The following is a 17,610-nucleotide window of genomic DNA, read 5'->3' as shown; positions in this document are numbered from 1 at the left end:
TATCATTTGATGGTACATTTAGCATTTTGATATATACAGTACGTATATTTATTGCACTTTAAGTAAGTTAAGTATTCAATTGCTTCCCCTTTTTTTAACAGCTTGAGATTCATAATTATTGTTCTGTTTTTTAATATTATTGGATTGTAAATGCAGAAAGAAACACAATAAGAAGCCTGATGATAGAAATCAGCTCTACATCTTTGCTCTCTCCCTGGTGATCTATTCATAGGCGCTGCTGGCCGATGACCCACCGCAGACACCAGGCCACCGGTCCCTTTACAGCGATCTTCCAGATTCCTCAGGAGTTAGTAAGGTGCGACTGTTGATCATTAAGCCCACGTTTACACTCCTCTCACACCCTGTTATCCAATTTACACTGTAGAAAACATCAGTTTATCTTGCATTGCAGTTAATTATGTAGAGATTAATTGCCTGATTATCTGTCATTTCCATAAGCAGTGTCACATTAGAGACAGTTTTTACCCTTGGCCCGCTGCCCAATTTGCCTCTGCAGAGGTCACATGGGGATGCGGCAGAGTCTTTCATGGGTGAAGAGGTGCCCCAGTGCAACTCAGCAGACAAAAAAGATAATAGCTGCTGCTGCGCTTTTTTCCTTTTTTTTTTTGGTTTGTTTTTCACGTCTTTATTTTTTATGCACTTTGTTTTTCAGAGTTCACCAGTTTTTCGTAGCCAGAATGGAAAAAGAGAAGATATCATTTCCTTGAGGAAGCATCTGGGCCATGCCAGGTGAGAGTTACATCTGTGGGTGTTTAACAAATATGGGAAAAAAGATAAAAATGAATCCCTTCTGTTTACTTTTTGCAGGAGACAGTGATGATATAAATATGTGGTGTGTCCGTGCTATTTCCCGTGAAACAGATAACGACTATTGTGGCATCTTTTCATGGAAAAAGTCACATTTAACAATAACAGCTCAGTTAAAAAAAAAAAGCTGCAACGGTTCGCTCACTGCAGGTATGCTCTGCTTTTCACTGCTTCTGTGTCCTGCAGGCAGAGGAGTCCTGGCAGTGAAAAAGCTGTGGCATTTGGTCCAGTGTGTGCGTGTGTGTGTGTGTGTGCAACCCCCTAACCCCACCTCAGGGTGTAGAGACAACATCCTCTGGGGGCAGCCAAGGGTACTTCCAACCCGGCTGACATTTCTGACAGCCTCTGATAGAGCCCAGAGTGCTGAATTATTCATACAGGTGTTATGGAGAAAGGTTGCCATTTTCACAGGAGAAACTAACCCCCAGATGAATTGTGGCTGTTTATCCCTGCAAGTGAATACAGGAGTAATGATTTGGGACTGGGATGGCTTTCAGGGCCAAATGGCAGCCCATCCTCTGTCAGTTCACATGTTGAAAGCTCATACATCTAACTGCTTCTTTGGCCGGAGCGAACCTCTTGAACTCAATCAGCACTTTGCTTTTTTTTTCATCTGTTTTGTTTTTTTCTGCTTGGGCAGTTACGGGGAAACGTTTGACATGTAGTGGTCTGTTTTTCAGCAATCCTGATTTTTCATAAAGAAGGTCTAAATTGGAACCAGCAGGTTATCACCATTATCTCCTCTCAACACAGCAATCACACCGAGGAAAGACTCGGTTCTCCAAAATCACAAAAATACATTTTTGTCTGTTAGTGTGTAGGAAGTTAGACTGGCTTCGCATAAAGGCAGGGAAAAGCTAAGAAAGAGCTGAAATATATAACTAAGACCACAGCATTTCTCTTTGTGTATATTGAGCACAACAGGAAAGATGACTTGGACGTTGCCATCATCTTGTTGCTCTCAACAAAAAGCCAGGAGGATATTTACATGAGCTTTTTGATTACTGCAGAAAATAAACATAGGTTCATGATGCTTCCACCTAATGTTCAGCATTATAATCTTATCTTTTTAAAATGAATGTTGAAGCCTAAATTCAATCACCAGGACTAAACTGTGATGGCTTTAATGTCCTCACAGCTGAACTTCTAACACTTACCTTGTCTACAAAAGCCGTACAAAGTCAGTAATAATTTCCAAAAGTGAATATAAACATACTCTCTTTTAACCACTTGGCCTAAACGTTAATGAAACTCATAACTGGGCTCTTGATGAATTTTATGTAAAGAAAAATAAGAAAATCTTGAGCTTTGTTAACCACATACATTATTTCAATCATCTAACCAAAAAGTAATTTTGAAAATAGTCTTGGGACTAATCTGGACGTGAACATGCTGGAAGGTGTATTTTTGTGTCAGTCTCACTAGTTGCGTCTACCCCATAGGTCTGCCCTCGCTGCTGCTCCCACATCAGCATGTTTACAGCTGTCTTCCTCCTCCTCCTCCTCCTCTTCTCATCTCTCCCTCCATTAGCTGCTATCCCTTCCTGACTGTCTCCTGCTGCTTCAGCTTCTACAGTATCCTTGGTTTAAGCCTGAACTCAAGAGTGAAAATAAATGACTTGGATATCTAACCTCACTGTTAAGACTGTTGCTCATTTGCTGCTTTGCCCCGGTCCACACTCTCTTTGTACCTCCTCAGGAAGAACCTCTGGAGTTATTTTTCAAAATTTACATGGATCAGAATTGACTCTAAAGGGATAGTTCAACAATTTTGGCAAACTGCATAATCCCTATAGTCATAGCAGTAGGTTTGTTACCTTTAATTGTCCGTGCAAGCTATTCTTAGAACGGCGGAGCAGAGTCGCAAGCTACTCAGAGCTACGCTACGGAGGCTAATGGGATTTCTTGGTTTCCCTCATCAAATACACAGTCCAACAACTCCAAAACGCTCTGGTGGACAAGTTGTGACCTGCACATTCACCACGCTACAGAAGGTTATGAGACAGAGTTGTTTTAGAGGTAAATTCATGCAAATTCCCATCAGGGGCAGTTTTTTGGCAAGCAGTCTCTGCATTTGCCTTGAATACTGTAGCTATAAAGATTCCAGGTTATATTTAATGCCTGGAAACCAGAGCAATGATGTTAGGTGTTAAACTAGCTACATAAACATGTACATTTATATACATAAATGTGTCAACATGTTTTCTCAGCACATAGAGGGACGTCATGTCTCACAACCTTCATAGGAAGACTAGCACCACAGAAAAATATATTTTGAACTCAGGATTCATGGAAAAAAAAGATAAAAATGCAGAAATAACAGAAGAATGGGATAATAATATTACATAATGTCAAATAATGTATTTCAGACATCCCTAATCCTCCTCAGTAGGACAGGGATTTGTCGCATAATTTAAGAAAATCCCAAAACCAAGACACAGCTGTAGTAATTGGCTCTTTTTCCCTTCTATTTAAAGATGAGATGGAAATTAGGACACAATTTCAATGGTATTCACTTATTAGTTCTTGCTCCACAGTCGTCGTCATTATAATTCATTCACATCGTGCATGTGAAATATTTTTTGTTGAACTTTCTTCACATCTTGGGGCTTTTGTTTTGTTATGGTTTTTTTTTACTGATGCATTCATGCCTTGAGCATGTGGCCACTGTCTTCTCACACTGGCACAATATGGAGGCCAACTGTGATTCTCCATAAAACGATCCAGTGTGTGGCCGTCACGAGAATCCGGTTTGGTTTAGTATTTCCTGCTGTTTCCTTTCCATTTTTTTTGTCTCAGTAGATACTGCAAAGCCTAATGAGGGTGTTTTGGCTCTTCCCCTCTCTGCCTGTGGTACTCTGTCATTTTATGACTGCACCAGCTTGTGTTGTTCGGGGTCTGCCATTTGTCTCTGGCGATGTTGACACGAAGCATCCCACGCTGTCTTGTCAAAACCGCTGCGAGTCCTGTTTCTAGTCACATTGCAACTGACAGATAATACTTCCCCAAGTTGAGTTCTTCCTTTTGATTTATAATTAGGAACTTGATCATGAAATCTTTTTGAGTGTCTTCTGTGAAAAATTTCATCTTTCATCTTTCATCACAAGTCTGGCTTTAAAAAAAAAAAATCCACACAGTTTATGATCATGTGAGAGTGGAAGCAATGAGTAGAGCCACAATATCTTAGTTGGTCTAATCACTGTAAAGATTTCTCACCTACAGCGAACCCTGTCTCTTTTGTTGCCTGGCAACAGGCTGCCACCCAAAGGGCTCCCAGGATCTGATCTGTTAAAAAAAAAAAAAGAAAAAAAAGAAGCTGTCCCTCTCCATCAGCAGCACATTCCCCTTATGCATAAATGTGTAAATGTTTTACATTGCCATCAATTTTTAACCAGCCATCAAATCCTCCTTCCAAGCATTGTCATCTTTAATGAGCTTTTCAAGCCAAGCCTCTAATTTGTGGTCATGATTCACTCCCACAAAGAGGAATAACTTGTTATTGACTGGAGGGACAGGCGGCGGCGATGAGACGAGGCATAATGGGGTTTCACTTCAGAGCTTCTTGGCTTCCCAACACAAAAGTTTTCATTGTGTGTTTATGTATTGATGATACATTGCTTCTTCTCAATGCCTTTTATTTTCTTGTCACACCAAATGCTGCAGCCTGTCTGACTCGGCAGCTTTTCTTCTGCCATCCCCCACCCTCCCACCATCACCCCTCCCTCCACCCCACTCTCCAAACTTTCCCTTCGCCGTATTATTGTTCAGCTTTCATGTTACACTCAGACACAGCCGCTGCTTTTGTCACAAGCATTTAAACATTTGTGCGTGCGTGTGTGTGTGGTGCATCAAGCGCGAGCGGCGAGACACCCCGCTCGCCTGCCAGTTTGAAGATATTAACCACTTAAAACGAAAAAAAAAAAAAAGGAAAAACATTAGCTGAACTAAAGTGAAAGAGTCACTTTAGCGCAAAGAGCTATCAAAATTAGTCACGTCTGAGCCAAGGTCACTGAGCCACCTCCCACACTCTTGGCAGCTGGCAGCTACTCCAGGGAAAAAGAAAAAAAAGAAAAGAAAAGTTTTTGCACATTTGAAGCTACAAGTCATTAGCAATGCTGATAGAAACACACTTTAATTAAGACGGTTGTATTTTGGACTTAGATGTCACATCTGAAGATTAATAAGTAATATCAGGGGTGTGGTGATATGCAAATAGAACAGCCATGCCTCCGAGCTACAACTGTGTGCACTCGGTGTTTCACCAAAAAACAGAGCCAAATTAGCATGCTGGAACACAAGTGCATGGTACCACACACACACATAGACACACACAAGCACATACACACACACCCAACCCTCCCTCCCCTCCTAGGCTGAAGTGCTTGGCTCCACTTGTGGGCGAAATATTACCAGCCAGCTGCTCGCTAGATAACAAATAAGAACTGGAGCAGCAGAGGGCTGGAACATATGCAGGCGTTTGTGCCTTTGCTTGTCTGGTCTCGCCCTGGCAAGAAAGTCTGGTGCGGCCCGGAAAGGAAAGGTCATGGGAATATTGTAAGGTCACCGCCGCTCTGACACCCCACCAACCCACCTCCTCCCCTCGTCGCGCCTCTTGTTTGTGTCTTGTAATGTTTATAATCACGGAAACGAAGCCTCCTCCTTGTTGCGGTCACATCCACAGGTCGCACCGGGCCAACCGGGGTAACCAAGGAGAGGTTTAATGACTCCTAATGATCGCATTTCACTCCGCTGGACTTCCTGTTTAGCTCCCTGCCCACATGAATGGGGCATCAATGAAAATAACATACTAGCACCATGTTTCTTAAAGAGTTTGAACTGATTTTATTGGCCTGAATGGTTGAAATACTAATAGCATTGTGGGTAATGTGTGGTGTTCTTGATACTGAAAGGATTCATTTGTCATAGTGCTTCAGTTTTCCTACTGTTTGTGTTTGAATCTGGGTTTATGATGCGACAGGAACAACTACATTTTCATTATTTTTTCATTGTTCAAGTTTTATTTTTCTAGTTTGTCCTTAAAGGGATAGTTTAACATTTTGGCAAATGCTTTCGTGGGCAAGTTGTGACCTGCACATTCACCACACTATGAGATAATAACGGAACGTAACGAGGCGGAGATGTTTTTTTGTAAATTCATGCAAAACTGCTGATGCACGTTCCCGTCAGGGGCAGTTTTTCAGCACAGATCTAAGAATAAAGGGTGTTGTATGTTGGACACTTTGAGGCAGAATTGTGATTTGTGATATTAAAACACAAGCCCCTCTTCTCTGTCCCGCGGCTTCGCTGCCGTGTCTTTGCTAGCTCGCTGTCATATCTTTGCTGCCACAACGACAGCCGCGGTCACAACAAACATTGTGTTTCCACATTTATCCATCTGTCTGTTCACCCGTCTGCTCATCTCTCCGTCTGTCTGTCTGTCACATTCTCATTAGTGTGAAATCTCAGTAACCCCCTGGAGAGGAATTACCTCAAATTTAGCATAAACATTCACTTGGCCTTGAGGAGGATGAATTAATTGGAGTTTGGTTATGTGGTGGGTGGTCAAAGGTCAAAGGTCAAGGTCAGTGCCCTCACATCCTGATATCTGCTGGGAGTTTTGTTACGCCAATTATCATAAAATACACTCAAGACCTCAAGAAGTCTGGACAAACAGAGGCACCAACTGCTAGATGCTAATTGTAGTTTTTTGTCTAACTCTTGCTGCTGTGACTGTGATGCTCTGCTCATTACTGCCACCTAGTCTTGACCAGTGGGATAGCATTTAAATTGCCAACAGGAATGTGTGTGCAATACCACATGCAACACACTTATTTGGTCTCTTAATTAGGTTTATCTGTGCAATCCAGGACAGCAGTCCTGCCACATACTCTGTTTACAAAGCTTACAGTGGATTTCTCAGAGAGGTTACTTCAGCTGTGTTTATTACTGGGGCTGCAGTCGGTGGTGGTGTTTGTGTTGGACTGCACTGAGCTGAAATGTTCCTGTATCGCTCTGCTCCACGCATGCACGCCTGTAAACGGGGAGGACAGTTGATTAGAAACAAAGCAACAAACACCTGCGCTGCAAACTTCAGTTATTGCTTACTTCAGTTATTAGTGCAAGTTATTTTTAGAACGGCGGAGCAACAGAGTTGTTTCCGAGGTAAATTCAGAGACTGCTTGCTGAAAAACTGCCCCCCACGGGAACGCCCATCAGTGGTTTTGCATGAATTTACCTAGAAAACAACTCTGATTTTCTCCGTCTTCGGTCATTATCTCATAGCGTGGTGAATATGCAGGTCACAACTTGTCCACCAGAGCGTTTTGGAGTTGTTGGATTGTGTATTTGATGAGTTTGATGAGGGAAACCAAGAAATCCCATTAGCCTCCGTAGCGTAGCTCTGAGCAGCTTGCGGCTCTGCTCCACCGTTCTAAAAATAGCTTGCACCGACAATTAAAGGTAACAAACCTACTCCTAAAACTATAGGGATAGCAATGGGCCAATTTGCCAAAATGTCGAACTATCCTTTTAAAGTGATACTTGTTGTATTGCAATAGACTGCAAGCTCTGGCTCAAACTTTTATTATTTTTTTATATTTAGAAATAGTAATAAAAATAACAATTTTCATATTGTTTCCATACAGATTCACTGAAAGTACTGATATTGAATTATTGCCCATCTCTGCGTCATATTCCCTCGATGTTGGCTGTGATTCGATGTCTGCTTATTTTAGAGTTGCCGTCTTATTGAAATTCCTCCCCCATCAACATCCACACGAGCAGAGCCGCAGCCTTCATTTCATTTTTAAAGCACATACCGCTCCCTATAATCTTTTTTTTTTCTTTTTTGTAAATCCCCCACTTGATTTCAGCAGCAAAGGACGTTACAGGCGGCCTGTACACCGCCACCTTGACTCTTCCACTCCAGCTCGCCGTAACGAGCTTCACAGCAGCCTGCACTTTGACTTCTCGCTTCTCTATGCCTCCTCCACTCACAAGAAACGAAAAGCCACTCGTAGGAAATGATTAAGAAACACAGAGGTGCATGCGTTACCTCCGCAGGTCCCCTGGCAAAGTCACCTGCCTCTGTACTACGTGTGTGTCCTTTAATTTTTCCAGTGCCACATTGATGCAAAGGTAATTACGCGTACACTGTGAGAAAAACAAGCAAACAGTATCTGAGGAAAGGTTATGGTTGGAAACTAAACCGCCATAATTAAGTCATTAATCTGGGCAGACGTAACACGTTTCTCCCATAATGCTCTAGTTAGGTGTAATTTGTGCCCGCCTGCTGCTTTGCTGCTCTGATTTGGATGATTTACAGTGTGCTCGCTCACTCGGCGTGTGTGTGTGTGTGTGTGTGTGTGTGTAGCCGTGAGGGATTATTGAAATGACATGTGAGTACTTTTGACCATTACTCACCGGCTTTGATGATATTTTTATGTCCCTGACAAAGACAGGAGATTAATGTGTCGAGTTGACAGTTGTGGTTTATGTGCATTGTGTTTTTTTTTTTTTTTCATTTCTGTCATTTGAGTTGTCAGAGTGTGAACATAGATCATCATTAAAGCACTTTGGTGACTCTGGGTATTTATGACTCTGACTTTTGTATGTGGCTGCTTTGCAGGCGTTTGGCATCGGCAGTGAAACGCGGCCAGAGTTACTTCCACCTCCTGCAGAAAGAGGAACGGGAGGAGCGGGAGAGGGAGGAGAAGCTGCGGACGAGGAGGGAGGAGCAGCGAAGAACAGAGCCGCGACCTCCACGTTTCTCCTCTGACTCAGGCAGCGATTCAGAGGGGTGAGGCAGCAAGTTTCATTTCATCTTGGTGTGACTCCCTCTGGTTCCTTCTTAGTACAGAAGAGTGTACAGTTTGAATTACACACTGCAAGTTATATTTCTACATTAGGTATGGTCTGCACCTCAAACTGTATTGCACAACTTTTTAGACTTACTGATATTTTACTGATGTGTTTTTTTGTCAGTAAGTTTTTCTTAATGTTGCAAAAGAAACGTTAAATTCCTCTGACAGCAAAGAAAAAGCAACAGCCCCGCAGTTAAAGGTCTACAGGTATAAATTAAGATTTCCTTGTCTTTTCTGGTTATAAAGCAGGTGTACGTTCTATATTAATACTGTGAAAGTATCAAATCCTCAGCCCACAGAGAAATCAGCACAGTCTGTATTCAGAAAAATCAGCCTGAAAACAAACCGTCAGGACTTTTATAACTTTGTGATGTCACAACAAAGCAGTCACCACTCTTTGGTGTGCTATAAACCCCTTGCACCTGGACTTAAACATCCAAGCTATCAAATACATCTTCTTCTGGTTGTCAGCATTTAACTATATATATATATATATATATATTTTTATATTTTACAAACTACCTGGATTGCATTTCTTTTATACTAAAAGCTGTTTAAAATGGTATTAGACTCCCTACAAACACTGAAACAATATTTTTTAGCCATAGACCTACTGCATCAAGGATAGGATGTGCTGCTGCTACCTTTGTCCACTTTGAATGGATTTTACTTATGATACATGTAATACACTCTTGCAATAAATTTGTAATTTTGTAGTTTGTTTTCACACATCCATTTATGTACACTTTTATGTCCATTTTACATTAGAAAGTATGCTGAGGACTAGCTATTAAAATAGGCATGAGTAATGTATAGGCCCTGTATGAACATTTAGAGCCCCACTCAGACATGCAGTGTAGATATATTGTCCCCCTCATGCCTGCAGATCACTGGTGATCCCTACAGTCACTCTGTCCTTATCTCTCAGGTGGACTGTGCCAGCGGGAGCCAGCTGCTCAGGCGGGAACGAAGTGAGACCACGCAGGAAGAAGAGACAGTCAGCACGACCTTTCACCCCCATCCATCACTCCCTGGCCTCCCCACTGCTGAGTGAGGCACCGAGGTGAGGTTACAATACATTATATAGACCCTCTGCTGTAACATTATTTAAGACTGGGCAGCCTTTGAACCCTTGTGTTCAAGTGTTAAGGTGAGAGGCGGTGGAAGAGCTGCCTCCTGCCTTTGATTAACTGCACTGTTAACAGAATGCTTTAAGGCTCAATTACACATTACACACAGCAGAGGTGAGCAAAGTCCACAGCTCCATTACCTGAATCTTAGTATAGATCCTCCTGGTCAGACCTCGCTCCGGTACAAGTGAAAAGTTGTTGAGCGGAGTTTTTACATTAAATACAAGAGCAGTCGACATTCAGTTAATGCGCTGTTCCAGATTTACAGAAGTAATAATGACAGAAACAACCTGTATGACTGGAGAACCTGGAGAATAAAAAGCTTGTAGAATATGAAACAAAGACTGCAGACATAGACATAAAAATACAATTGATTCAACAAAAGCAGCCATCAATGTTTTCATATTTCTTTTTTCTGGCTGTAATGAAGTTTGGTCGTGATAAAAAACAGCAAACATATTGAAAAAGGGAATCTTTCTTTATTTCTAAAGTATCAGACATGGACTTTAAGATAACACTGTGGTCTCAGGAGAGGAATTCTGTGCTTATCTTTATCTAACACAGCTCTGCCTCAAAGTAAAACTACAGGTAAAAAGTTGAGCTTCTTTCAACTTCAAATCGATGCTCTGGATGCCACCGCTGTCACAACACACGCCCTTTGACGCCTGCGTCTGTTGAAAATGCACGGCCACCGGCTGCCTATGACGCTCTGGACGATTTTGGTGTGAATGCAGATTCACACAGGTGAGCTGGCTGCCTAACTGTACATTCACACCAAAAGCTCCCAAAGAGGCAAAATCGCCCGATCGATGCGCTCAGACAAGACAGCTTCCAAAGCGGCAAAATATTTTTAGCCGCTTTGGTCGCTCTTCACGTGACTGACGTCAAAGTTCGATTGCGCTGGTCATTTGAAGGAGCAGGACACATGGAAGGACACCTCTATTCTGACTGGTTGCTGCCGAACCGCGTCATAGCGAATTACCATAAAGGTAACCAAGACTCAACTTCTCGTCTGGTGAAGCTTTGTACACTTTGACTGCCAGCATTTTTGAAGCTTTGGAAGCTTTTGGTGTGAACGCACAGTAAGTAGACTTTTTGGGCTCCGTCCTGCACTGATGTGAAGTGGAAGGAGGTGAGGATTTTCACTCTAATTCTCTTTCTCAGGTAAATGTACTTTGTTACTGTTATAGGCTCCACCACAGAGCCTGAGCTCTCTCCTGGTCGGTGTATGATGCATTCACATACCACCTCATACCTCTGTTTTTTGTCTTGTGGAGGTGGCCTAAGTAAAGTTTTGCTTCCAATTTCTCTCATGCACAGAGCAGGTGGAGATGGAGTCATGCAGAAACTCACTCCTGAGCAGCTTCGAAAAGCACTGGTGCGTTTGTTCATTTCAGTGAGAGACACATAAGAAATGCAGCTGCTTTGCTTCGTCCTTCCGCCTGACAGGCTCGCTATATAACCTTCAAACATCCAGTGCTCATACAATGTTGGGCTGTACTTCACCACATGCAGCTTGCAGGTAGAGCTGATGTAGTGTCGAGGTTAAGCTGAGCTGCAGGCTGTGTTTTCCTTCATGCAGGAAGGACTTAAGGTGATCACATAGTAGGACATGTCAAGGCTGTGACCTTCAAAATGAATCAGGAGTGTCAAAATGTCTCACAATCAATTCTGGCTCATGTGTAGATGAGGACACAGATTGCAATGTATTTTCACAGTAAAGAAAGAGGTGAGGTGTCTGAAAAGCATCTGATTTTAAGGAATCAATGCTCTTATTCCAACCTTGGCTGACAGTCAGTGTTCAGATGTTCGGTTCATGTCAAAGAGATGTGTTACTACACCTCAGCAAACATCAAACAAAGAAAAACAAACAGGCAGATTGCTGAATATTTAAAGCAAAAACATCTGACAATGACAGATACGCCTGATGCTTTCATTTTGTATTTCTTTCATACACCAGGCTCCTTTGATGCCATGTGAACCGGAGCTAACCTCTCTGAAAAAACGTGTCAGAAAAAGTTTTTCCTGACAAATCTGCCTTGTTAGAAACTCGGGCGTTGTCTGACAATAAGCGCACGCTCAAAAACCGAGCTTCACAAAAGCGAAAAAAAAAAAAAGAATCGAGGGGTTTGTTTTTTTTTCTTGCTCAGCGATTGTTATGAATCGCTTTGATCTCATGCTGCAGACTGAGGATTTGATGGCAGCACGGCCTACAATCCACAAGGACTATAGCTTTTGAACAAATACAGTACACAAAGTCCATATCGCACGTTATGTCATCACAAGTGTAATGTGGTTGAGAGTGATTAAATAGCAAAGCAGGGGTATTTCAGCTCCCACACCTGCTAAACAGCAGAGGTGTGTTTGCACCGAAGTTGCCCGAACTGTCAACATTCATACAGACCAGTGCAATAATGGAACTGACACTTTATTATAAATATTCATTGTACTGTATTCTCTTTGAGTCACTGAAAGAAATATCAGCCTTAGAGACCATAGAGGTCTGGAACAAGGACAGCATTTATAAGTAAGATATAAATATTGAATGGTTTAGAAACACATTATAATGAAAATGTGATCAGATCAGTGTTTTGCTAATACTGCCCATGAAGCTGTGTATGTATAATATGTTAGAAGTTTCTATCCCATTCGTTTACAGCTTTAAACTGGCCCGTGGTGATTTGTACTTGTGCATCAATAATAAGTAAATACTGTAGTTTGCATATACAATATATAAACTGTATAAACACGTTTCATCACCACAAATGAGAATGGGTAAATGATGCATTGGCATTTTGAATTATTCCCAACTCATAATGAGTCACAGCTGCTTTTTAAAAATATTAAATCTTAATAAAATTACCATCTGCATGCAATTTGTCATGTGCGTGTCTAGTTTTCTGAATGCAGACAAAACCTACAATGGCATTTTGTAATCTTGTTTATTTCATTTTACTTATCAGAACTGAACATTGTTATCTTTGTAAAAGTTTTACAGGTGTATTATAATGACGTGAGCGCTGAGTGTGTGTCCCCAACATGATATGCAAACAAAATAGAGACCCATTCATAAAAAAAAAACACACAACAAAGAGATATTAAAGAAAAAAAACACACAAAGTCTAAGCAAAGACAATTTGTACCAATATAGTATGTCATAAAGTCTTGGAATTATCTGTCCCAATTCAAGCGTTTTTTTTTTTTACAGGGCTCAAGCCTCTGTGAATTACTCTCCAGCAGTTTGCCGTTGGACATTACAGATTATATTGTACCGTAGTGTGTTGTAAAGCATGTATTAATCATGCATATACTAATAATGAATGCTAAATAGGAGAGTAGGGACTCAGGCGCTCCCTCATCCTCACAGATGTAGGATTCCTCTGTCGTTTACATTTGTCTGTGCTCGGCTCCACAGGGACAGATTTTCACTCTACAGCCTGTTGTTTATTATACATCATCTCCAACTCAACATGCATTCCCTCTGACGCTGCTTTATTGCTGCTACCAGAACACAGCCTTGTTTTCTGGCAAGGCCTGTGGAAAATAACAACCCCTGTTCAAAGGCTGTTACCTGACATCTGACGGATCCTAATCTAGCAGACCATCCACCTGGCGGACAAAACGGCCTCGTCGATAATGAAAAGAGCTCTCAGCGACCCGGGGCAGCGACATTTTTGTGCACAGGAGGTGGGGCGGGCAGAATTCATATCAGGTTTGATGGGTTAGGAGAGATCACGGGGGAATGGATGTGGTCATAAAGCCTGGAAGCGTGAGAGTGTCGGGGTGACAGACGGCACCGCTTGACTGCAGGTGACAGTGTAACCAAGCTTTTAGAGAGATGTTTAGCATCCGTCGCCTCCACAGCGTCTCTTCTTTCTAAGAGCCGGTCCCTTGTGTCATTGTTTTTATCCACTTATTTCACCCTCGGTGGACTCTTTGACTGGAAATGTTGGGTATGATTGGCTTTCGCAGTTGTTGGTTTTGGCCATGGGAGGGGGGCATGTCACCATTGACTGTAATGCTGTTTAACTGACCAGAGTTTGAGACTTTTCATAAAGCACAATAACTACAGTGGGGATTTATCATGTTGGCACTGATGCAGTACTTCAGATAGTCTATCTATCTTCGTTGAGAGTGAGAATATCTAACAGCTACGCCTGTGTTGCATAGTCTGTTGAGTGGTGTGTTCACATTATGCAAATGTTTTCAGCAATACTCAAACCTAGAGAAATGTGTAATTTTATTCATGGGTACAGTCTCTTTGATCTCCCTCTGCGTGCGTTGTCGTTGTAATTGCCGGCCTGAACTGGTGACACCCGAGCCACATTAAAGAGGAACTATGCAAGATATTTACTTTAATTAAACAGCTTCGAAGTAATTGTGATGGTTAAATTACTTGTTGGCTCAAAAACAACCTTACCAGATCAGCGCCTCCGATCCAGTGTCCCAGATCTCACCTCGAGAGGAACATGGACTGCTTGATGGCACCACGACACAAACACGTCCGGGAATCTGTAATCTCTTGTTAAGGTTATCTACCGCGGCAGAGATCGCTCCACTACGGATTGCCTTCTCATCAGCTTTGTTGAAAACAAATGCACATGTCTATGGGAAAACTGTAGGGGGAGCTCTGTAGAGAAAAAAGCGACCGGCATAATTCCCCTTTGAGCAACATTTTTCAGTCTGGATATCAACCATGTGTTTGGACCAGATGAAGAGTTATAAGTTAGCAGAGAAACAACCTAAACAAACGTTAGACAGCTCAGCTCTGAGGTGTCCTGTGTCCACTATAATAAGTTAAACTACCTTTTTCAGTGTTTCTACTGGTTTTATTCTCTGGTCTGCTGGTATGGAGAGGACATTGCTGTGCTCCTGGTAGAGTTAGGCTGCAGAGGGTTTGTAGCCACATCAACAACTAGGCTTCAGAAGCGAATGGGAAGTCAAGGACAGGCCGTCAGGTTGCTATCAGAACCTGCAGAGCGAAGCAGCAACTGGATTTGGCTGTAGAGGAAGGATCACAACTGTGTAGGGGTAATGGCGGAGGGGAGCACACCTGGGATGCCAGGTGTCACCGTTGAGCCGTCTGGAGGTGTTGTGGGTCTATCAACAAAACACCAACGAAGGAGGGTGCCCACCTGATGAGCCCAATGAAGTCTTTATCCCATCAACTTGATATCAAAAAGGTGCTGATTAATCTTGGGATTGTAATATCAAATCCTATGAGCTCTGTTGTGGCTTTCCTTCATGAGAGGCAGAAAGGTAGGAATGAAAAACGAGATGTATCTGTCTTCAAAAACAAAAATTTACTAAAAGAAAAATCTAAAAAATTCACATCCATCACTCCCTTTCACAGCTCTCATGTCCAACTGAAGCTGTCGGTGACATAATCCCAAAACAATTCAATTCTAGCACTCTAGATATACAAAAAAAAAAGATATTCATAAATTCTGGCTCTTACAAGCTCAATTGTGATTCAGTTGTTTTGTTCATAAATTATCAGAGAAACAAAGGCTCGCAGCAGTTTCAGTTCTGATGTCTCATATCTGCTGCACAGCTCCAGCAAAACACTGACTGTAAATGTGAAGCTGTTTTAGTCTGTGTTTTACATTTCATCAAACACCATCTTGTAGTATTGTGTTGTTTAGTAGCAGAAGTTACCAATTGTTGTTTTATTCCAGAGATACCTATGGACAAGTAAAATCTTTGACATTCAAGCCCTAACACACAACCACAACCACACACTCATCACAGAACAAAATGACCACGGTCAATATATCAGTCAGTCAGACACCCAACAATAGAAAAACAAACATAACTGAGAAAAACCACAGGTCAAAAAAGGAATCAAGTGTCACTGTAGTCAATAATTTGAACAATGTGTTGGTGTTCAAGGGAAAATATTTGCTTTATATAGAAAAACATTTCTGACATTTTAACTTCATATAATAAAATGACTTCTTTTCCCCTTTTTGTCCCTGCCTTTAAAGCTCCAGATAGAAACTGTGACGCCTCCATAGTAACCTGAGTGAGCTGTTCAGACACTGCAGCAGCAGTGATGCACAGAACAACAAAAGTACTACAAAATCTGACATTATTCTGCTCAGTGCACTTTCACTCATCCAAATAAAAAATAAAAATAAAAAACTCTTTTCAAATTCTAGCATGAGTAATGAGCCAGCGCTCTGTCCGTCAGAGAATAGTGTTGTACAATAGATGTGAGTGTGTTGCCTCTCTGAGCTGATGCTTCAACAGCAGTGGCTCTGACAGTCACTTGTCTTTGTCATTGATGACTTGTTACTGCATCTTTTTCCCACATGTCCTGTATTTTCTGTTATATATTGGTAGAGTAATTCATATGGTATTGTATATACTGGAGGGTTGAGCATTGAGAATTGAATTAATCAGTTCAAACTTTTCAATTCCTTTGGAATCTTGGTCTGGTGCTTGGTCTTCGGTTGGCAACCCACTGACTGGTGGTAAAACAAGAAAAAAGCTGCCCGAAAAAAACAACAACAAAGAAGTATTTTCTGCCTTCACAGACCATCCCATACAGAAAGAACACACCCAAAGAACTCAGGTTAGCTCTCGCATTTACCATACAAACTTTTTTGACCCCACCTCTTGCAAGAATTGACATTGAGAAAATTAGGAACCAAAATCAAAATGGGGAATCAGAATCGGAACCGGAATCGCTACAATTAAAACGAAACCCAACGCTACCAATCAACAGATCAATGGTCCTGTTTCCTTTGGAGCAAAATTAGCTTTCCTATTTGTTGGGTCTTACATGTTTGTGCCATTCTCGTGATGTAAATAATTCAGATCCTCTTTGTTGACCCCCCCCTGGTCAAGGGCTGAGGTTAAGCCGATAAAGGAAAATGATGTTATACAACTGCTATTTATTCTGAAAAAGAAAATATTGTGTACTGGTCTGTTCATAATTAATATTAAGGGTTTTTGTTTCCAGAGGCCTGGATCTGACTGGGTCGATAAAAATGTGTCATTTTTTTGTTGTAGAGTTTTTTTTGCTTTTCTTTCACTTCAACTTTTGAATTTAGAATTACCATTATAAAGCACAGCGATGGATTCGTGCAGGCGAACAAATCGCCAGATAGATGCTGAAGCTCGTGCCTTTGTGTGCTGTTGCAGGGAGGTCATCTATCGCCAGCTCTGCTGTCTGAACTGGCTGCTCGAGGCGTTGACCCTGGACAGCTCCGGCAGAGTCAGCCCCCTCACTGCCTGCTGGGACCTCAAGTGAGTCTAAAGTCTAAGGTTATCATCATTTACTTTTGAAGCTAAGATTGCTGTATGAGAATACACCAAATCACTCCACATCTTTACAACTCATAGACGGTTTGGCCAAAAAAAACCCCAAAAACAGTGCTGTTCTTGAGGTGGTAGAAAAGTAGAAAATCTAGGTCTTAGTGGAGTTTATATGCCTCAGGGTTGGTGAGTCCATCCAGTATTTGTGAGTGTGACAGTAATGCCTTGAGAGAGTTTCTTCAGATTTTGGTACAAATATTCACAGATTAGAAATTTGGTGGTCAAAGATCAATGGTCAAGGTCACCTTAACCTCTCAAAACACTGTCTCTGCTCTGTGAATGCGTTATCTCAGGAACTCCTCAAGGCAATCCCTTCAAATCTGGCACAAATGTCGATTTTGGTGGTCAAAGGTCGAGTCACTGGCCTCACAAAGCTCATCTCTGACCTCTTTGAATGTGATATGTCAAGACCGCCTAGAGGCAATTCCTACAGATTTGGCATTTGGCAAAATTCACTCGGACTCGAAG

At 41.8% G+C, this 17,610-nt stretch overlaps 1 protein-coding gene across 1 annotated transcript in view; it reads left to right on the top strand.

Annotated features, from left to right (window-relative positions):
• LOC146981208 (coiled-coil domain-containing protein 60-like) overlaps nt 1-17,610 on the top strand; it is a 42,122-nt gene that overhangs the window by 8,282 nt on the left and 16,230 nt on the right. Inside the window, exons 2-5 of the mRNA XM_085788139.1 lie at nt 674-750; nt 8,455-8,625; nt 9,618-9,752; nt 16,969-17,073. Of these exons, the coding sequence (XP_085644265.1) occupies nt 674-750; nt 8,455-8,625; nt 9,618-9,752; nt 16,969-17,073 (488 nt within the window). The remainder of the gene's footprint in view (nt 1-673; nt 751-8,454; nt 8,626-9,617; nt 9,753-16,968; nt 17,074-17,610) is intronic.

Source organism: Trachurus japonicus, chromosome 9 (assembly GCF_045865225.1).
Source record: "Trachurus japonicus isolate A0001 chromosome 9, Traja_1.0".
Classification (NCBI taxonomy): domain Eukaryota; kingdom Metazoa; phylum Chordata; class Actinopteri; order Carangiformes; family Carangidae; genus Trachurus; species Trachurus japonicus.
This window is presented reverse-complemented; position numbering and strand designations above follow the sequence as displayed.